At 40.6% G+C, this 23,617-nt stretch overlaps 2 protein-coding genes across 4 annotated transcripts in view; both read right to left on the bottom strand.

The window, feature by feature from the left end:
- LOC111267966 (inactive phospholipase C-like protein 1) overlaps window positions 1-23,617 on the bottom strand; it is a 121,254-nt gene that overhangs the window by 78,469 nt on the left and 19,168 nt on the right. The window lies entirely within an intron of this gene.
- LOC111267967 (co-chaperone protein HGH1 homolog) lies at window positions 20,021-22,917 on the bottom strand. Of its 2 annotated transcripts, none has more exons than XM_022846605.2 (3): window positions 22,685-22,917; window positions 21,091-22,093; window positions 20,021-20,291 (listed from the first exon to the last, which is right to left on the bottom strand). In XM_022846605.2, exons 1-3 carry the CDS (start codon window positions 22,705-22,707, stop codon window positions 20,127-20,129), a joined length of 1,191 nt encoding a protein of 396 aa, XP_022702340.1. In that variant the 5' UTR covers window positions 22,708-22,917; the 3' UTR covers window positions 20,021-20,126. The 2 variants fall into 2 exon arrangements, with proteins under 2 accessions (XP_022702340.1, XP_022702341.1); XM_022846606.2 differs by lacking the exon at window positions 22,685-22,917 and adding an exon at window positions 22,446-22,545.

Raw genomic sequence — 23,617 nt, forward strand, 5'->3', positions numbered from 1 at the left:
ATATATATATATAGAATTTTTATGTTGTTTGTTTATGCAGCTTGTACATTTAGCTTTTGTTGGCAGAAATTTCTCTCACGAACGTATTCATTCGCTCTATATCGAATATAGAGGTTTAAGCCTTGAGTCGATGATTGCAGCATCAAGTCAAATCTTGACACGTCTACAAAACTTCTATGTTAACTTCTCCAATAATTTTTAATACCAACTGTGGAAGAAGCTATATCTGCATATCTAATGTTGCAGGGCTTTGCTAGAACATTCCAACACCTTCATCGGCCAAGAAAAGTCCGGCAGTCCAAGATCTGGTCCTGTTGTAGGACAAAAGCCCAAGATAAGCAAGATGACACAAAAAGTAAGAAAATGTAGTAACCGCTATAGGGTAGACGAGAAGCTCTATAGGTAGCTAATCGCATCATGAAAACAGTCTCCCAGTTCTGTATAAATTTGCAGGATTGTCGGAAATAAGGTTTTATATCATCCTGTTTCATTTATTTTTTTATTTTATCTTTTTCACCATACCCGTCACTGTTGTTGTGCCGGCAATTGTTACTGTTGCATTAAAATTTTTCTGTTCAAGGTCGCCCACCAACCGCCCTGTTTAGGCAAACCCCCTGCATTGTTCGATTTATTCCATTACTCTACGATAGTGTTTTAAGATTTTACTTCAATAAATTAATCACAGTACTTTAATAATTTTGAAAAATGTCTTCAGTTACCCTGATTCACATACTCGAGTATCAGACGATAGTCATCTTGTAGTCCTGTAAAAGATGTCTCATTTCCTAATCCTTCTATCCAATCCTTCTATTGCAATTAATTCATAACCGAGCTACGCCTGAGCCTCACGCCTCCTGCGGTGATTCTCCTACCTCAAAATAAAGTTTAATTTGCTTTAGGAATAATATACAGATATTAAGACACTTGAGAAAGTAAGTATACAAACGATGTGACAGCGTTCATATTTTCAGAGACCTCATTGCTTCTTGAAAAGAACGCTGTTATGTGCAGGAGTTGAAAAAATATTTACGCACAATGAGTCACTGAAACCGTTATGGTATTACAAATGATATCTCTCGGTTACTGTTTATGATATCTTTAAAAAAATATGCCCATTTACTCCAAATTTTTCGCGCTTGACGCGCGGCACCGTTGAGTATTCCGTTAACATTGTTAGCTCCTATTACAAAAAAATACAGATTTGAGCCTGTACCACCACGTGTCCCTAACATTAGCAGGCAAAGACGTTACTCACTATGCTACTACGAAAGCGTGTTCATGCATTTTCAACGTGAGTTGTCAGCCACAAGTAACTGCGCTTGGAGCATTAACTAAAATGGCTCTACTTCACAGTCAGATTTTCTGATTTTCATTGGTTTATGCACGTGAAGACCATAATAGTCGTGAATTAAGCAATATTGATGAATCTAGGTTCCCACAAACAGTGTCACCCTGTTGAGCTTTGTCGAAAGGGGAACCTGAATCTATGTCTTTATCTATTTAGTATTTTTTTTTTTAGTATTTACAGATGAATGTATCTACTAACTTCTATTAATTCATTGAGGGTTTTGGTGCGGGTCGGCTTTACTACCGTTCGTTATTGACATTTAGATATCACTCGTGTAACGTCTCAATGTGTCGTCTCCCTCGTGGCTTTCGTGATAGAACGAACATCTTCAATTACAATGACATCTTTTAACTCATGTTCACCAGAGACTCTATGCACGCTTACCGTCGTGTTAAACGGCGTTACATCGGGATCGGCTGTTCTGATAGCTTACACGATGAAAAATGGGCTTTTGTGCTACAGGAACAGGCAGCCAGCCAACAGAAGTAGGCGTTGCCATGTGGCTTCGCCGTGTCACGTTCCTGGTCTGAAATCGTGGAATGGTTCTATATGAAAGCTGGTGTAAGTGAGGCACATAGCGGGCTGGGTTTAAATAGAAAGGACGGACTTGTATTTGGGGAACTAGTAAAATAAAAAAAAAATTCGGTAGCCAGGCTACCAGCCTATTGGACAGAATATTTCTTACGCTATTCAAGTTATTTCTTCGTCGACCTTATAAATTATTACATGAGAAAGTAAGTGCCGTCTTTTGCGGTAACGTGATAATAATTTCGTCCTCAATGGCAGTTCCTTGTCAAAGTTGTGAACTTTGGAAAGACCCCAAAAACGTTATATTTCCGTCAATAAATATGCCTTAAAATGTTAGTTTGATTAGTACTTTTCACAGCAAATTTCCTGGTAAGGAGAAAAGCGAATGTGCGCATTTGGATCTTGTTTCGTTAGCCTCCAGGGAGAACTGGGGGAAAAATAGGTCTACCCCCCAACGAGCTACCGTGCACAACGCATGTCAGTCAATTAATTCTAAAGCTCAAGCTGTGCAGATATGCCTGTCGTATAGCATCTCGAAAGACCGTTTCCTGTTGAGCATCTCACCGCGGTCTACCGGCACAGCTGTCGATGACAGGTTTGTCCTTGCGCCTGACTTTTGAAATGGCACGGTCCTAGTTTTGGTCACAATGAATCGCACAAATCCAACATGAAACAACACGACTTTCTCTCCGCTGGCTAGAGAGCTGTTCGCGCAGATACGTGCAGACCTCAGACGAGTTCGACCCGCACATACACTCGTTAGCCGGAACACAGGAGCCCTTCGAGGATCGGACAAGCATGACGTTCTTTTTCACTCTCTAAAGCTGAACTAAACAGTTCAGCTTTAGAGAGTGAAGGCCCTCAACCCTTGCTTCCAGCTGTTTCACTCAATGAAGTATTTTCGTTCTCGAAATCGCTTAGTTGACTGCACATTCCCGTGATGCGTTTTGTGGGCAGCGGCGAGCTGATGGTGATGGACTCCGCTCAATAAAGATGGTGAATGAACAGCAACAGTAACCGCACTAAGAGCTTAGGCCAAATTATAGTAGCATAGTCGAAAGCTTGATCGTCTAGTTGGTCCTGGCATCCTTGGTACACCCGCTTTCTGTAGCGGCTTGGTCAATTCTTAAAGACCGTACCTGTAGATAGGAGCTTCAGTGTCGAGTCAGGGCAACTGATCGATCGCAGTGTGACGGCCGACTGTGCAGTAAAATCAGTCGAAGATCGGTATTGAAGCTGGGTGGGAGAAGAGAAGCCTTCAAATGGGAACAGAGGGATAGGCAGAGCTAATCTGCCGAAGGTGCGGTTGTTTCTTTATAATACCTAGCAGATGCAGGGCTTTGGCTACTGTGCGGTGTCGGTTGACTGATTATACGTCACTCATATTCAGGATGGTCTACGCGCAAATCAAAAGGGCGATCCTGTTTGGCTAACGTTTCCACCACTTCATGCTGAATTACGCTCCTGGGGGAAAACTAGATGGAAACGATACATTACATTGTAGCAGATCAAACCTCGAATTCTCGTAAGAGATCATAACTTCTTATGTCGAGCTTGCAATATACTGTATCATCATTGGGGAGCTTGTTCAATGTAGGATAAAGCTTCATTCGACCCTATGACCGAGTGCAGCTAGCGGATGACATGTGAGACATGAAACTCGAGAAAAACCCGTTAATAGGATATGTATAAGCTAATGTAATATCTTTCCGTCGGAACCGGAGTAGAGGGGTCCATATAGATCAAGCCGTTTATACAAATATATGTGATAGAAATTATCCCTTATCACAATCAGTCGTGGAAGCGCTCGGAGCGGCAGTAGCAATGACAGAAACGGAGATAGCGCCACGCTCTTAGTAATTCAATAGCGGTCGTATTGATACCCTATTGGTAACGATTGGTTGTGTTTAACGTGCAGACGTGACAATGGATATGCGAATGAGGACCTAAAAGCGTTCCTTCATCTAACTTTTAGCAACGCTTAAAAGATACATTTTTACGAAAATTATACAATGTTTACAAAACATTTATAAATACGCGCTTATTGTGAACTAATATTGTAACCGATACTCTTTTGTTTCTACAAAAATTATGTGCACGTTTTAAGACTTACGGGTTTCTGCCGCTAGCTTGTTTATTTATAATTATTATTGACATGTGGTAATGTGCGAAAATCTTTTCTGCGCCCTTCATCTAAAAGGGCTGATCGCTATTCATTCGTCGACTATCACAGGCCAACGTCGATCTTGCGAAAGCATTGAATCGTCTCACTCGTGGAGGTTCGATTGGGCCATGTATTTTAGGGCAGCCTGAGCTACGACGCCATCATCATTGCAACTGAAGTACTTCAAGCGGCCCTGAGGCTGGACGGCCGAGGGTGCCCAGAGAGCGCCGCGCAGATGCTTTCCCTCTTATGAATGCAAACAGAAGACACTTTATCTAAGATTTTTGATTAATCCTAGCTTTAGCTGTTGGAATAAATTGTTCTGGAAACTGCTGTGCAGCGTTACTGTCCTATGTAACGATCATTGTGTGCGCATTCGTTGCGTGCTCTTTCGCGTCCGATATTTTCTAGTCATAATCGCGATTTTACACGTTCGAGCCCTCTATGTTTCGAGTTTTTAATTACATATCGCCATCAGCCATCCCGTCAGCCGGCCGGCTGCCTCCCAGCTATTACGCAATAACATAACTCGTGTGTTTACACCTGGATTCGAACCTAAACTACGACGTGTCCTTAAGATTAGCAGGCAAGTACGTTATCCACTAAGCTACGACAGTAGTCTTCAACGAGGACCACACGTGTTAGAGAATCCAACAGGAAAGAGGCACAAATAAGTCAACACTCTCTGTAAATATTTGCGCGAGTTGTGTAGAATAGCCAGTAAATTATTTTTCTTATAGTTAAGCGTCCCTAAATTAGTAATCTTTTCTGTACAAAATATTACAGACCTTCTTGCACGAATCTTTACGCCGGTAAGACCGTGGCCGGTTCTTTGACTGCTCATCATACAGGCTAGAAGCTTGTAAAGAATTCGAGCTATAAATGCCCTTTAAATGTGTCATGGTTTACGGCAAATGCTGTTCATGATTGCCTACGTTTTACACTACATGCATTTTTACTGTTTACCAGGGCTCGTCGAAGGGGCAAACCGGTCGTAGTCGTTGGCTTAATGATTCTCGATGATGCTGTTGTTGTCGTTATCGTAGTGGATTGCTAGGATCACTGTAACGCGTGATCTAAATCCTTGAACAACACTACGTTTGATGCAATACATACAGTAATACGCAAACTATAATTAATTATTGAAATAACCGAAAATTTTCATAAATCCCGATGCTTCGTTTGAGTATTATGTTGCATAGCTTGCACATAGATGTAGCAAGCCGGTCAATGACTTAGCTAAGCTTTTCCTTTCACGCTGGTATCGATCTTGATATATTAGTATGACACCTACTTGCTAGACTATTAACGAAAGACTACTACGAAATCGTGTAGCATCTTCTCACCTGCGGTTGATATAAGACTCGTTTGCATATGCAAATGTTATTCGAATGGGTTCGTATCCTTACGGCCAGAGAAACAGCGCCGTGTTATTTAGGATAATTTGAACAAGATGCGAGACAATTATGTCAGTGAAGGTTGAGCTTTTTGCGGTCTGCAAGAAGTCGAACATTTGTTCTCTAAAAAAGTTGAGAAAGAAAATCAGATAATCGTCGATAGATTCAGGTAGTCGAAGATTTACATGCAATTCAAAAGATGAGGTGAGCTTCACTTTGAAGTGAGAGAGTAACCGCAAGGGGCTAAGGGATCAACGATGGTGCCGCAACGGTCTAGTGGCAAACGGGGCACGAGATAATGAGTACAAAGGAATGGGATAGGGCAACTGAACACTACAAGCGAGGCAACAAAATCAACTAAATTGCTAAAACAAGGTAAAGGAATAACAGCGACTTAATCTGATGAGTCGAACAATGCCACAGTGCATTTGCTGAAAAAAACAATGAAAAAACGGCATCAAGCAATTTACGCTGGAACAGTTACGATGGAACAGTAACGACAAGGAAAACAAATGTGAAGGGATAACGAGGCTACTGCAACAAGGTAGTAGAATGGCTGAAACGAATTCGGATTGAACTCAGGTTCGGGCCAAGCGACCCTCAATCCGATTTAGGTTACAGGATTGAATGCAACAGGCAGAATCCTGTATGTAGTGCTTGCTATGTGAGTTAAGTGTGAATCGTATGCTAGAAATGAAGGAAATTGATGGGTCTGGGTGGATTTGAAGGGACGAATATTGAACATGCGATATAATGCTGTTCATCGCCGAACAGTGTGAGTACCTATATCCACTCGATCCCGATATTGATTGATACTGTCACGGATGCTATGCTTTATCAACATCACCACCAGATACGTATAGCCTAGCGATTTCAAAAGACTTTTTTCTACTTCATGTACGACCATATAGCAACCGGTATCTGGTACAGTACAAGTATCTCGGAAACAAAAAAAAAAGAAGCAGAAATACTAATCATTATTACAATATTCTCTAATGGTGTGTCGCAAATTATATTCAAACGTATATATTTTGATGATCCTAGTGAACAGTTCGTACTGACAATAATCATGATTTGCCTGCTCTCGGAAAGGGCAAAACTGACTCGAGAAGTAAATTTGGCGAGTACTACGTAGGAGGCATTTTCTAAATTTAGTTAGCTTTCGGGACGCATGGCCTTCTTTGGCTTACTTTGATGAGCTCTCTACCGTCAAAGAAATAGTCCATTCACAATAACCAACGGCGACAGCTCTTCCGTAAAATATTTTAGAGGCAAAAACAAAATTATAATGTCTGGAATAAATTTAGTAACTTGCTGGGGTCATATATTCCAATCAGCAAAGAAAGTGCTACAAGTTTGCATGGAAGCAATGATTTTTGCTGCTTATTTAATGAATTGCAAACCTTTAAAAGTCGTCCGAGCCAACTGAAGCGTACAAGTAGTGACTTTTTGAAAAAAAAAAAGCATATGACAAGGTCGCATTGCCTCCGGCATACTGTCCACCTAGTTAATAAAGAGTATTTGTGAGAAGACAGTAGCGTTCATTAATGGCCACTCGATCAGGAGAGGCCTCGCAATCCCAGACGCTACAATCGCAGCCTTATGTAACGTAATAGCAGACGCCATGTTCAGCATGACTCCTACAGCTCAACGTGGCAGTGCCAAAGAGGCCAGAAATGGTGATAGAGCGGAGCCTGCAAAACTAGATTGAAAACTCAGTCGCGGAGACAAAGTCACATCTAGGCCCTGCTGCACCGAACGTAATCGAGCGAGCTTTGTATCAATGGGTCGACGTTACTAATAATACCGATAACACATGAGCCATTTCCCTGATTTTCCGAATGAGTCCCTAGTGAAAGTACTTTTGAAGAGTAGTGACATTACAACGGCCTGTTTTATACCCGCACAAGAAGCTTTAAATGAAAGGGCGCGTGAGCATGTCTGTGTGCGTGCAACAAATCAGTTGTAGATTTCGGACTGACTGTTGTGATAACGTACCCCGGTAACGAAAATACGTCAATCGCGAAAATCTTTCGAAGAATAAACAACCTAAAAAATAAAGAATCTTGAATAAACCAAAACCTCCACAAAAAGTTACAAATCCGTAAATTTGAAAAATTCTATGATGATTTTTTGAAGATCTTGCTTAATTTTGTCTGCGCCACTACGTATTATGAGCTATAAGCTATAAAAAGCAAGAAGGAAAAATACCCCTACAATTACGTCCACACTATGGTCCGTTTATGTGAAACTGTTGATGTCAGATCCAAACAGCAAATTTGCCAAAAAAGTTCAACAAAATATCGTAACTTTTTAACCAAAACCAAATTAACGGGCTCTAAAAATTCCATAATCTGATTATTATGTTGCACAGTTCACGTTAGCACCACCCCCACCTATTGTATCTACTTGTACTAAATAAAGGTACGTAAACCGGAAACACAGACGTCCGTTATTTAATTCGTTATTAGTACTGGTAAACTACTGCTTCGATTGACACCGATGTATCGTATGTCCGTCTATTTATTGTCCGTAAGCTAATGTAATATCATGCGTGTGTGTGTCTGATATATTTATGCCTCAATATATGTACACAGCAATCCCTGCCAGTTTCTTAATTTTTTCTGGATTTGTTAAGCACTCCAGTCGGCAGCAAAAGCCGCAGCAGCAGATGCATTTGCGAGAGCAGCGGCAACGAAATGTATCCCGCTTGAGCCGTTTAGTTGTTATGACCCCGGACGCTCAGAACTATTGAGGGCCACCGGGAGCTGTTCTTTTGGCCCATGTCTGTCTACCCTGGGCAAAAGCATAAGCTAGCGAAAAACGAACGGAAAAAGAAAGTTCTTTCAAGAAAATCGATCAAGCGACAAGAAGTTCTCATCCACTTCTCTCACTATGACATACTCTGAATGACTGACTGCTGCATGGCGAGCATCTAGCTGTTTTTCTGTCGTGGTTTTATGGTTTAGCTCTCTTCCCCGAACAGTGCACCCTCCCATGCCCGTGTCCAATGGCCCGTTTTCGTAGTCCACTAGCAGCCCACTACCTACACTTTTCTTTGTTTGGTTGGCAGGTGACAGAAGCTAGACACCGACACTACTGCGTGTTACGATACGAGGGTCATACAGAAAAGGGATGTCAGACAAGTATGAAGAGCATGTCACGAAGCACCGCTTCGCCAAACAATAGATCACGCCGGTACTCAATCGGTGACCAACTTAAGAGACTTTCCGTAAATGAAGCAAAGAGTTTGGAGCCAAAGGCATGCAACACCGCCCGACACACGTTAATATTAAACGACGGTCAACGAGTGACGGCACGTAGACGTGTTCGTCATCATTAACTGCTGCTGTTGCCATCACTCTTCTGCAGGCATGTGGTAATGTACCACCTGCGATCAAGGGAACAGAGCACTATGTACTAGTCGTTGCCCGCGCGCCGTATAGCGCCGTTCAGAAGTGGCAAACGTAGAGTAAAATTGAAACAAACAGAAAAAAGAAGCAAGCTTTGAATCACCAGAAGGCTAGAATCAAGTTGCACGTCTTACTTCCTACATTTCTCTTGCCTTTTTTTGTTATCATGTTACAACCGAAGCTTCCTTAGGGTGTACCATTGTATTATACGTATACATGAAAATAAACGGCGGTATAATTACATGTGTCTAGAACTTAGACATTCATGTGAGGAACACACGGTATACAGGGTAGAAGATGCGAACATACACATACGTGGGAGAACTTAGATAGGGATAGATGAGCTATTTTATTTGATGTACCACACTAATTTCAGAACGAAACGATGGGCCAATGCCGCCATGTAGTGAAACGCTGTGGAAGACTAGCGAGACAGAGAGAGATAATTCATATTTACCTAAGCCCTATAACCGATAGAAACTACGTTTCATTTTGAAAAAAAGATAATAGCTTAACTTTTGTGATGCCATAATATTCAACTTGTGGAAACACTGATACGAGCTTTAAATCATACTCAATTTCAAGATACAACTAATGATAATAATCAATATGTGCAGATAGTTATATAACCTTCATGTACGGACTCCGAATAGTGACATACTTATCGTTTAGCGCTGCAAAAATCTGATCGATTTCTCTAGACCTCCTTCTCCTAAGACCGATAATCTGAGGCAAGACTATTATACTTGAGTCGTTTCTAGCAATAAGTTTCGACAGCCATGTAACTGGTTCTGTTTGATCGGTGCTTATCAAGAGCATTTGGGGCGTCGGCTCAATCCAGTTCATTTGAATGTTAAACATGCGCAGATAGCTGAGACTGAACACAGCGTTTACCGCTTACGTCTAGCTTGTTCTTATTCTATGAACAAGTCACATTGAGTACTAATATATTCATACGTAATTTTCTTATGCAGCGAACTTACGATTATATATATGGGCCTGATAAATGAGACTTACGTATACATGACAAATGGAGCATTATTTCAACAGTGCATTTTTACACCCTTAAGCTAGCAATAAAATAAATATACATATATTTGTATATGCACACAGGGTGTTCACTTGTCTGATTTACTTGTCAAGGCAAATGAAAAATGCATTTTAGGAGAATCATCTTGCAGCCAATGCTGACACAGCTCAGTCCGGGCCATTCAACCGCTGGAGTAGCAACTTTAGCTCCTTGTCCTTTTCTGTAAACCTTACTGACTTGCCCGGTGCCTTCAAAACGTATTCAGATCAGTGATCTGTCTCATGCAAAAATCTTCTATTGGAGCCGTTTTCGCTTTTAGCAAATCATGGCGATGGTTAGTGCCTACATAGATGAACTAGCAGCTGAAGTTGAACGGAACTGGAAGACATTTTGTAATCGGCGGTTGGGCTGGTTGTTATTCTTTGCGGTGTAAGGGCTATCTACTCACTTACTGCCTACGTACTAACTTACTTTAATCTGACGCTGATTTATTAGCGTGTCGTTCCCCAAGCATGTCCTACCACGACGAAGGCCGTGATAACAGCGACAACAACTGACGCACCATTTAGACTTCCATTAAATACTCAACTGACTCTCCTTTACGCTTAGGTAGTCTTACCAGTTCTGTTAGATATTTAGCTAATTTGAGTTTATTTAACGATAAACTGATCCCTTCCATTGTATTGCGTTAGACTAGAGTTCTTGAAACGCGCTCTCGGGCTGCATACCAGAACTTGAAATCATCTAGTTCATCAACCTTATTAAACTTCCGTATTTACAAAGAAATTCCAGAAAAGGCTAGATTTACCGAAACAGAGCCTACCCATCAGCAAAAAAGCACAAATGGACTCCGTCTGCTTCCTAGCTAATGCGAAGGCGAATGATTCCCTAAGGATATGGAACAGGACGAGGCGGCCCGTTGTGTTTCAGTACGCGATACATGAATACGATCACGACTTATGCTCTATAGTAGATTAGCATGAATTAGGAGATGCAACGAGCATTGTGGTCAGTACCTACTGACTGGCTGCGACTTTAATTGCAGAATTTTTGCGCTGGGGGCCATGTTCTTATATTCATAATTTTATATTCACGATCTTATCCTATATTGCCACACTTCATTTAACTGGTATATGCGCTCGACAAAAGTATAAATGCAATAAGATTTTCACATAAGATGAATTGTAATGTCGCTAATAGTGCAACAGTTCGCCTAACCTTAATTTGTTCAGTAGTTTGATGGAGCTAACAGTGTCTCACGTATCCTAGGATATAAAGGTAGTTTGTGGAGGGTCGTTTCCGAGAAGCAGCTAATGACTGCAGATGGTGCTGGCAATTTGCAAACCCCCATTGATGTTGCAAGAGCATCGGCTGTACACGATGTCACGTGCGTGTTGCGTCTAGTGCTTCTTCGAACGGAAAGAAAGCCAGTCTAACCCAAATAAGGTATTTTTTATTGACCTAACATTTTAGAAACCTTAATTAGCAGGCTTAGAGTAAAGCAAAGGAATGGAAAGCTTTGGTGCAAATTGTGAGAGCACTTTGTCTCAAACTACCGCACCAACGGAATCTGGGCTAAAACTCGCCAAGTTCTATATTGACATTAATATCTTATCGACTGAGCGTCAAACAAGAAAAAAAAATGAAATATGCTAAATAAAATAACCAATGTTTTTAGAAGTATTAAAAAGCTTTCTGAAAATGTAACTTAATACAATATCGATTTTACGCGTAACTGTGTGCCTTATTGACTCGGAGAAATCACTATTACATAGATTGAAGATGTAAATATATATAAAATAGGTAGCGCTTAGTACACATAAATGTAAGGCATTCGTTTCTCGTCGGCAAGCAGTTTTTATATTTCTGCGATGAAAATTCTTGTGTAGCTAAACCTCACTAAACTAATTATATTAAAGATTTTTGTATATTAAAGAGTAAACCACGCTAAAAATATGGCTTAATGTAAGATATGCATATTACGTTTAAACTGGATCACGTCTGCTAGCATCGACGCACGTACGTATATATCTACATGCAACCCCAGAGTTATAATTTTCTATATGATTTTTTAGTTCAGTACTTTTATTCAGATAAAGTGATATGGAAACGGAACTGAAATATAAAATACAAGTACGTAGGCGTCCTGTTAAGATGTCCTTGAGACGTATTTTGAATACGTTGAATAATTTCGCGACCCTGCGCGTAACGCAACGATGAAAGTGACAATAACGACCCCTTCAAGGATCATAGCGATGCGTGTCATTCCTTGCCCAATGATAGCAGAATGGAGACGTAATGAGTTCCCACATTCCTTATATTAAACAGTGGCAAATACTTCGTCCTAGAGCATTTCTTCATTTAGTTCTAATTTGCAAATAACGAGATCGACTACCCGATCTGATATGAAATTTGTTATCTATCCGTCTAGAGCTGTGCATTAACGCTGTGCTCGGACTTGTTATGATCAACGGCTAAGACACTTACTCGCAGTGAAGTTTTGAAGTAGTTCCGCAATTAGGATAGTCTAATAACGAAAACAACTCTCACACAACAACAGGTTTCAATGAAAGTCTAACACATCGCATCATAGTCGGTGAAAATACCTTGAATTTCAGCCTGATGGATGTGATGAAACATGTCAAGGTTGCCGGTTGGGCATCATGTTTTACTTCTTTTGTTAGCGAGCCCCATTCGGCGTTGGTTGTTGTTCAGTACATACAGAACGTCCCAGTCCCCATCGCTGATATAGTCGTGACCGTTACCGATCTGAGGATCGTTAGTGTGTACATGTGCTCATACATCTGAAAAGTTATTCGTCATAGGAGCACATTGTCACATACTAAATGATATGAACAACATCGCGTCTTCGAGTAGAAATTATACCGCTCAGAATATTAATTGCACGGGGACCAGCGCTAACCTATGCAGAAGCGCATAATGTGCAGGCAATCAGGTTAACCTGGCTCTTTAGACTGCATCAGTCTCGTTCGAGCCACGTCAAGCACGTTTATTATACATTTTCGTTCGAATAGAGGGCGCTAGCCGTATCGGCATGATCATTAAGAGTTGTTAATTACATGAAACAGCTTCTTCATTGGTTTTCTGCACTGTATGATGCAATATCATTCCGATAGAATAAACAAAGCCACACCGAAAACTTACTATACGTTCCCTTTGCCTATATATATCCCTCCTAAAAACGTCTTTCGCTTCTTCATAAAATGATAGTAAACTCTGCCTATTCGTAACGATAGTAAATCATTTGGATAGCAGTATACCAATGGGCCTATAATACCAATTTGGATTGATTACATAACTCTACATAGAGATTTAGGTTAACTGAAATTTTAGAATTCGAAATCGAATAGTGCTATATTGTGTATATTGCTCGTCAACGAGTCTGACCTTCTATATTGTTAGTATAGCTGCGATGATTTAATCTCTTCAAGTTTCTTAGAAACTTCCAGTGTTAACCATGACGCACCCCTCTTTGTTTCTTTCTCAGGCAACTTTCAGGAGTAACCAGGAGTATATAATACCAAAGCTATTATTATGGTGGATGATCGAATCAAAGTCCCCTTTGATTTTAACTTAAATGTAACCTAACTACTTTCCCATCGCGGCACCAATGGGAAAGCCTACGAACCCATGGAAATACACTTTCAAGGATGATTGGGCATGCCAAACGTAGCGCTGTGTATCTTGCCCTGAGCCCGCTGCTTTTTATTGATGGTGGCTTACACTAACGAAGCAGAGAATAACGGATTACGTATTAGAGCTGTATCTTATGTTCACTTGCTCCCTACTCGCTGACTGTTAAGTCACCCTAGCTTGTAAACATAAGCAGGACAATTCTTGTACGAGATATACGTTTAGGCAGACGCAAAGCAGCACATATGCAGTACGTGCTAGGATACGTCGAAATATGTTTAGCGAAGTGTCTGGTCATTCTATCCACAGAATGTGGCCATTAGTTGAGGCTAACCACCCTATGATGTTGCAGTTTACAATATTGCACTCGTAAAGACGAGCCTGCGTGCTTTCAAAGGTATCACATTTACATAGACGTGCTTCCTGGCTCGCTAAGTGGCACTAATCTCAAAAATAAGTTCCACAGTGTGATCCAGTTATTACGTATATGCGTATTATACATAAGTTTTAACTTTATGGAGCAGACGATTAACAAATTCCTAGTTAGACAAATCGGAGTCTGAGAGATTAAGTAACATAGTTGACAATCTGGTTGGAATCTGTATCGTACCCCAGGATAACTAGCCGCAAGCGGCAATGACTGTATCCTTAAACAAAGCGGAGCGTGCCAAAACAAAAGGCCATTTCTCATCCGCTCTATCGCAGTGACCGTTCGAAGATTTCGTAATAAAGTAGCAGACACTCGACGTCCACATAGAAGCGTTCGCTGCTAAAAGGAGAAGAACAATCAGCAGCAGCAAGAGAATAGCCGACTATAACGATTCCCAATCCAAAAGAAACACTGCATTGGGTCAATACACTCTAAAAAACATCTGAATACTTATCCATTGCACGATCCACTACGTATTCGCTCTGCAGGCAGGTACATCGCACCTAAGTGTCCATATTCTGATATATATATTACCTATGCTTCGTTCGCCAGAAAAGTTATATAATGCTTTATTAGCTAGTTTTCATCTTTACCTAGCTAAGTTACTCAGAAAGAAAAAAGAAATCATTACAATTTTAATCCATCTCTCCAATATAAGCCCTGGATTGAATGATACCAATGCGGTCGAATGATTCCGCTTTCCTTTGGCCATAGTTTACAATACACAATGCGGTTTTCTGCCCAGCGTCGATAGCTTGCGTTACGCGGCAGCCCCGTATGATTCAATGAGGGGATTCAAAAATTCTATATAGCTCAATACAGCATCGAGGATGGCGGCGATGAACCAGTAAACGGCGTCTATCCACTGGATAACCAAAGGGAAAGAAAATTCCACTTGACACCAGAATGAAAAGCCCAGGCCAACAGGCCCGATCGTGCAAGAACAAGCGGTTTCATTTAACTATGTTATAAGTAGTAAGTAAGGCTGTCCTACGATAATTCATAGCCGCGTTATGTTCGTTTGTTTTAGACAAGCCTGCCTCTTCAGTGGCTTACGTTCATCTTTTAGACCTTTCGTACGCGTCCTTTGTTCCGGCATCGTGCGAAGCCCACGCTTCTTTGCGCCGAGCAACATTGAATGACTAATCTCACCGAATGATGAGGGCAAGCTGCTAAAGAATGTTTACTTCTGAGACCGCGCCCTATCTATACAGGTAGTATATAAACAGACTAAAGTATTTATTTTTACGGTAGTCTTTACAGCAGGGACGGTCAACGTCATTTTTTAAGGTTAGAGACACTAGAGTATGGCCTCTGTAGTGACAGGATGAAGGCGTGTGACTCGCTAAGTAGTTCGATTAAACAACAGATCGCATACAGCAGCTGTAGTACAATACAAAAAACCTATGTTGATTGAGAAAGAGTAATAACATCACTGGCTCTTACTCACTCGCTGACATAATCTTATCCATATACAATAGATGATATTCACAGCCATTGGAAATATGGTCAGTTCACTTCTGTTAGTGTTGGATTGAACCTTCTTTTACGCTGTCCTGAGCCACTCCGCTATGTTAAACCATCCTTGATCTCTTCGTGTCTTCTTTGGCTTCTCTTTCAGTGTGATCCAATCATCCAGCGTAGACGCGTTCTTCTGTCCTTAGGCGGCCTAACCCAGCACGGACTCTTCATTCCCTCTGTTTTATATATTATAATCAGAATTAGATACGACGACCCAATTTAAAGACCAATTTTACCTCTCAACCATAGCAATTCGGCTACTTCTTTTAGCTTCAGCGTCTATCGAAACCCGTTCGTCAAAAATACACCATAATAATCATATTGATAGTGTTTGTAGCGCTTTTAGTACGTTCGCTTCTCTTTAGCCAGGCGCTATTACGGGCCACTTGCCGCAAGACCTTCGGATCATGCTGCCGTCCCTGCTCGTGCTATCCGGAGCATCTCCGTAGTTCTAACTATGAGTTTATGGGCTTCTTAGGCAAAACTCAAGTGGCCTAGTTCTTCGTTGTCTAGTGAGGCCTAAGCGGGTAGGGGCCTGACGGTATAGGCCTACATTGATTCGAACGTAAAGCATCTCCGGTCTGTAGTGCCTTGTTAACACTACAGTTCCGAGATGAGATTAATGCGGCTTTCCTGCGCATGACCCCGCGCACGACTCTGTGTATGACCAAACAAACTAGCAAAAAACGCTAATTAGTGATAGCGTCTTTGATTTTAATTCCGCAGCCTCAGTATCAATGAATCTTTAAACCAGCGCTTTGTTACTAATCATCTTTTCTACTATCATGTTGCATGCCAATAAATAGTACCGTTAGTTAAGTGTGCTTTGTAATTGATACATTAGCTTAATTTACGGTTCGGGCATTTTGAATAGTGAATAAAGTTTGAAATGCACTGTTATATTAGTTTGCAGCTTGCGATAGAGGTACTGTTTTGGAAACGCTATTTAAATTCAAAGGAATTTGTCTAAGATAAATGTTCCACATGGAAAAAGGCACTATGTGCTTAGTCGAGCCTGAAACGCTGCCGACACAACCCGGAACATTTAGCTTGTGTTTGGTAACGGCGCTATCGCTAAGAGGATTGGTCGAGAGTGGTTTGTCAAACCTGAAAACGGTGTTCCGGACATAGGAGATATCTCCGCGCTGGCCGACTATCCGATATTGATGACGATCATCTGAAGGCACCTCCGCAGAAATAGCGGCCGACAAACAAGTCAGGAATCAACCGAAAATGCGGATCACAGGACCGTTGTTAACTACCTCAGTTCTTTGGGTTCACACAAAAATTTGGAACTCGGTTACCTCATGAATTCTCTGCATCCAACAATAAATTACGGCTTAGCGTCGCATCTTAGTATATGGTCATAATAACCGATTTTGTCAGAACTGTCATCGGCAGTGGGAAATAATGCCTGTACGTCAATATAGACCAACTGAAGAACCAGTGAAAATATTAAAACTGTCGTGAATTATAATATATATATATATATATATATATATATAACTTACTATCGAAGGAATTAAAAATAAGATGTTTTCTATGCAGTAAAAAAACGCGAGAACTTACTATAGCTCATACCACTCATAACCAGAAATAACTTTCACAGCAACGCCTTTACGTCGGAATGGCTGTCGCCCCATGTTCTCTACTAGCTTAAACACACACTCCTCATCAGTACTTCGCCTCCCCAATTAAAGTGAGCTAACTCCATGCGTCATAAATAAGTCACATAAAAGTCCAAATAGAAGCCAACCATACGCATCGCTCGACGAACTTGATTTAGCTCTTTACGCTAGCGCTCGAGGACACATAAACAGTAAGTCCAAGGCTCCTTATCTATATACAGTAGATAATCACAGAGTGCGTGAAAGACGAGTCGCGTTCACGAAATATTGAAGCAATTTCTGTCTATATTATTTTTAGCCATATGCTGGCATATATTCTTATTTATGTCATATAATTATATATACAAATGCAATAATAGCAAGCACATCGCCACATGCTGGCGAAGATCTGCTGGAGTTTCTGCTGAAAGCAACAAGCATTCATTCATACAACTCACTGATATCTCAATAATATGTGGGGAACATTGCGACTCATAAGGACCATGGACACGCCACATGGTCACGCTGCCGAATGGCCGTCTCCCTCATCAAAAGCGGAGTGCATCAACATTCATAGCAAACCACGCAAGCTTTGGGGTAAGAAATCTCTCCTAAGACCGAGCAATTGATGAATACAGGTAGCCATGAAACTAAAACAAAAGGAGAGGCCGTCACAAATAAAAGAGAACTCATTTTCACTGTTAGCAGCAACTTTGTTCGAAGAATAATGGTACGGTCTTTGTCGTGCCCTCGGTCCGATTTGATTCGTCACACCTTTTAGAAAACGTAGAAAAGATCACGAGGATTACGGATACGGAAAGCCTATGGTACCATCAATCAACAGCTCGACTGCCGCGGTAGCACCGATAGCATGCTTGCATCGCCAAGACTCAATCAAAAGCTATCCACAACGGTTCTTGAAATTCTGGTAACGGAACACAGGCCCGCGACAAGTATGCTCCGATTTACTTATTAGACCTTACTATACAACAGGAAACCTTCCCTCCCTCTATACCAGCAATACTCGGCTCTGCCAACGATCTCAGCACTCGCTCAATCCCGCTGGACTGTTTCCTGCGCTTCGCTGGCCGGCTAGCAGATTGACAAACTGCATAGTTGGTAGAATCAGGCTCAGCGGCGCCCTACCGGCCCAGCAGCCAGGCGGGCCTTATACGAGGAAACAACGATGACCCACCCAGCCCCTACGCCATCTTTGGAAAAGACGCAAGAAGACGCCCGAAGGTAGATCGGGAAAGTGGTCGAGAATGAAAGCGTCGCCAGCATTTTGGTATTTCAGCAGACACACGAAGGTTGCGAAGACGAGTACGATGAGCGAGATGGGTTGCAAGAGAAAAACACGGTCACGCTGATTGGAAGATTGATGCTACTAAAGAAGCTGGTTAGGGGTAAGAAGGGGCGAAGAGAAAATGGAGGATAGGAGTTTTTGGGGCAAAGCGTCCGAGGTGGCAGCGGTCCGCCGGGGCGGTGGAAAAGCACCGACCATTATTACGCCTAGAAATTTCTTTGCACAAGGCCTTTGCTTCATCGTCACTTTAAGTCGGCTGGATGAACGAATGAACGTTCAGACAAACGGCCAGTACCTAGGGTAGGAAAGGGAAGACAGCGGTATATTAATAAAGATATCCTGTGCAACCATCTTCTTTTTGATTGCCGAACGTCTTTCCCAGTTGCTTTCGCCTCCTTCTTTCCGTGCTTTCTGGCTAGTGGGCCGAAAACAGAAGTAGGTATATGTCCTATATACCTAACGAGTGTCCTGAGCAAAGGAGAGAATGGCGATAGTATTATAGGAACGTAGGGTCGCAACTAGTTGAGGAGATGTGAACAGCAGAACTGTATTAACAGCATTGTTTGCAGACATTTGCTTGAACGTTTCGCAGCACAATATGTTTACGACACGGACTTCGAAGATGGTGAATTCGGCAACAAATGGTTAAAAAATGAGTGAACTATTATATAAAGACAAGCGGCAAGACTCGCTCAGGCCTGGATTTCTGGTTTTGAGCGTACACTGATGATGAGAATATGACAAGTACATAGGGGCACGTGTTTAGCTAACTTCGTCTTTACGGGGAGGAAAAGCCGGGAAGCCTTTTCTTTCGATTAAGCCATCGCTGCTGCCGAGATGGTTAAACGTCAGTTATATCCAGATTTGACGGTATATGAGACATCTGTCGACCCAGTCTGTTTCGATTATAATCAATAAAGCTGCGTTGGTAAACCGCTAAACTAGGATATCCTCATTCAGAGTTGCGTCGTCTGAGACGGATATTTTTCAGATTCTTTGCGGAGTAATTTTTTGTTTTCTATAGACAATCGGTTTCTTTATAGCACTTATAGACGTGACAGAGCTAGTCAATGCTGCATTTTCGCCGTTGTGTTACTTCTCTTCGTCTAACTAAAGCACGTGCTGAGTTCACATAATTTTCTCGAAAGGTGTTTTTCTGCAATAAGTGTAGACTGCCACTCATTCGAGTATCAACAAAATTTCATACCTCGAGCAAAGCGAAAGAGCTTTGTCCTTGTTAGATCTATTTAAACCGCTCAGTAGGTGTGATAGCAGTAGGCAAATAAAAGGATGAAAACGCCGGACGCCCTATTTTGCTAAGGTCGCACGCAGATGTATTTATTCTGATAGAGATACAAATTAACATTATTACATTTAATAAAGGAAACTGGCCAAATGGTTACAAAATGAGCAGGTACTTTTGTTACTCTAAAGAACATCACTTACAGTATTGTAATACGTCAAATATATAATTCAACTTATACGTATCAGGTCATTATTAATTATGTTTACATACAGTTCAATAATAATAATAATTGACTTATTGTATGTAACAATATTTGATGTAATCTCTAATTAATTTGGCCTACCATTGAATGCTGCAACAAATAACAACTGCTGCGTTGTAATTAATGTATAAGAAACATATTTATTCATATTATATACAGTGGAAATATAGCCAACGAGGTAGGTCCAACAAGCTCCATAAAGATTGAATAAATTCTTTCTTTAATCAGTACCATCCTTCAAAGCTTGTGCGTCCATTTTTTCAAATTTCTGCACTAGCTCAGCGGGGATATCAATCTCCTTTAAGTTATCTTGCTCTGGTTCGTCCTGAATCAGGATGTCGACAAGGTTCTCACATGCGACCACGACCACTCGGTCCTTCTCCACCTATAGAGCGTGTGTGAATAACAGAATGGTTTATCATACTTTTGTACAAAAAGTCCCATTTGGAAAAAAATCTTGCAATTTCATAAACTACTGATAACGAAATGCTGCCAGATCTCGTTCATATATTTGCTTGTCACGCTTCTCCGTCAATTATGAAAACATCAGATATCAATAGATAATTCAAGTAATTGACTAACGTAGCGAAGCTACGTTGTTTATGCTTGACGTTTTTTTCTAAAAAAATTGAATTGTGTAGTGATAAAAATTTATCATTTTTACCATTATTATAAAAAAATGATCGAATTATTATTAATTTCTAAAAATAGATCTGGACGTTAATGTAGTTATGAGCAGAGTCAACGATCATAACGTAGAGTACTAAAATTCGCCACTTCATTTATTGTCATTGCCTATTCCATGGCATTACATAATATATGTTATTATTTAAATAGAATTAGGTATGCAGTATGATCTTATTAAGAAAAATAATATCTGAAGATTTCGAATCTCTGCAGAAAGTTCTATACCATTTTACTGTCTCAAAGCGCCTCTTATTATTATTATTTACTTTATTGTTACACACGTCGCTACTGTTTCTACCTCGATTATATAACGGTGTTATTTCTAGCCTCATTAAAAGCTTTAAGAATGCATTATAGATCATCCGAGCCTTGGAAATGCATAAAGACGAGCCTTTTCTTGAAAAACAATTAGATGTTTGTTTGAAACAATTAGATAGATTTATAAAAATATAAGAAGAAGAAAAGAATATTTTTATAAAAATTAGTGCTGTAGTCACCTTATGCAATTCCCTGAGTACAAAATACGTTCCATTTTCCTTCAGATATTTTCTTCCCAAACTTGTGGCACATAATTGGTTGAGCGCCTCGATCAGCATTTTTCGAATTTCAGGGTTCTCTTCCATTTTTTTATCAGGGCCTAGGTATTGACAATCAATTGGAAGCTGCTCCATATCTTCTTCATCTAGGTTAGTCTCGACTTCTGGCCCAATAAGCGGGATCAGTAATCGAGGAAGAATATCTAATTCCTTCAATAGCCATTGATGGTATTCGGTATCGAACGTACAGTTACGAATTGTACCCACCGCACCAAACCTACGCGTTGGTGTTGCTGTCGATAGGCTTATGAAGGGAAAAAGTTTCTCAAGGCGCCGTGCTTCGGGATCCATAAACCACTTTCGTACAGAATGCAACGCAGTTAAATTGGAAAACACAAAGGCAATATGGTCCTGCATAGCGTCATTTTTAACTTCAGCTGCTGTGGGAACTCTTGCGGGACTATAACCCCTGTTATTGGCTGTTCTATGACAAAAGGCAAACAATAAATTGTCGGCGAGAGGTTTTATTAAAGTCCATGTTTTTTCTGCGCTATTCTTCGTTTGAGTGAGATTTGCTAATACGGCACAAGCCCGCATAGCATTTGGCTCATTAATATTCAAGGCATCGGACACCACGTTATTTTTAACAAAATTTTTACATCTTGTTAGTATATGCAAAGCCATATCTTCGTAAGATGATAGGTTTAAAATACATTCATATGCTTTGCCGATTATCGTGGAACTCGAGTCTTTCTCAATGAGAATGCACAATGTATCGATCAAAGCTGGTTTCCGCCGAAATACGGCAAGACCATCTTCAGTTGCCGTCATACCTAACAAATAAATTACAGCTGGGCCTTTGGAAAGCGCTGGTGCTTCAGGATGTAAAAATTTGATCAACTCCTCAAGTTGATCGGAACCGCTCATTTTGTTTGAGTCTTCAACAATAGCTAACGTAATTGCTCTGCAAATAAGACAATATGAGCTATAATTATTAATCAACTAACTCGGCATCACTTTAGAAATGACAAAAATCTCTGCCAATTAGGCCCGGATTCATATTTTAATAGTACTTGACTGCATTACTGCCGTGTTCATAGTCGCAGCCATTTTTATTATAATTATCAAAATAATAAGTACAATCTACATTACACTCATTATTTTAGTAAGAACGATACACGTATATTTTCACTGAGCGTCGATCAACCTTTAAGAATTATTTAATTTCTAATTATACAGCATAAATGCTACAACTCATCAAAAAAGCAGCAGAGAATATCCCTATTCTATTCAAACTGCGGGGAACTACTTGGCACCTTTGTATTTTCATCTTATTGTTACAATTTAATAGTCATGTATTCGTCGCGTCGTCCGTGCATAGTTACGTCACTTAAAATTATATATATATATATATATATATATATATATATATACATATAGATATATATAAAGCAACTACTGAACATATAAACCACTGCAGTTTCTCTTTCTTGCTGAGTTAGATGCACAGTCGCTGGTACCAATGAAAAACTGAACGGTTTCCTGTCAAACCCACAATTTGTTGAACGTCGTTGTCATCTATAACGACCAGCCAGAAAAGAACGTTCACCCATGTTTCGCACAGCAAGAACCTCATATAGGCACAACTAATACTCAGGAAGAGCTATTGCTGCTGTCGAAAGAAAGCACAATATATTTACATAGCGCTAGAAGATTTGACGATATTTTGGGTTAAGCTGTTTTTATTTGGTAGTTGGTGTTTTGTTTTTGCCTGCTAAGAGTGATAACTGTTGACGAAGGAGAAGTCCTTCGAGCCACGTGACAATGTTTTGGGTGACTGTTCACTGACTTGTACCACAGTAGCAGACTGTTAGAAAAACGGAGAATAGCTACCGTTTGCTCCGCTAATCTGCTTAGAAGTCTGTAAGAGCGCCACGGTGGCGGGATGAAGGACTGCCCAGGGTGGCCGACTTTACTGCCATGGTGCCACAGAAAGGGTTCCTCGAAACAAATCAGCCCGTCCAGGCGGTTATAGTAGCTATCAAGTTTTCAATGTGTAAAGCGCATGACACCAACAAAGTGTAGGCTAGTGAAATGTGTTATTGGTACCAAAAAAACAGTTCGAAATTCATTATAGTAGGCATGAATCGACAAGAGGCTGGTGACTAATTAAATTATAAAAAAAAAAAAAAAGCAAAAAAACGTAAAATTAATACGACTACTGCAGCAGACATGTGCACGGAGATTAGTCATTAGACTGATAGTACCTATTTAAATTGAATACGTAAAAGGAAGAAGATTTACTTAATTATACCCTAATTGATGACTGGACATTGAAGCTTTTATTCTATGGCAATTCATTGTAACACGCTGTTAAATTTGGATGTGACGGCCTTACGAATTTTCAATTTATCCTCATGATTTGTCGATATTTAGCCTTCTTTCTTCTTCAATTTGATGAACAAAAATATTTCTTTCTATATCGACA

Source organism: Varroa jacobsoni, unplaced genomic scaffold (assembly GCF_002532875.2).
Source record: "Varroa jacobsoni isolate VJ856 unplaced genomic scaffold, vjacob_1.0 scaffold_1244, whole genome shotgun sequence".
NCBI lineage: Eukaryota > Metazoa > Arthropoda > Arachnida > Mesostigmata > Varroidae > Varroa > Varroa jacobsoni.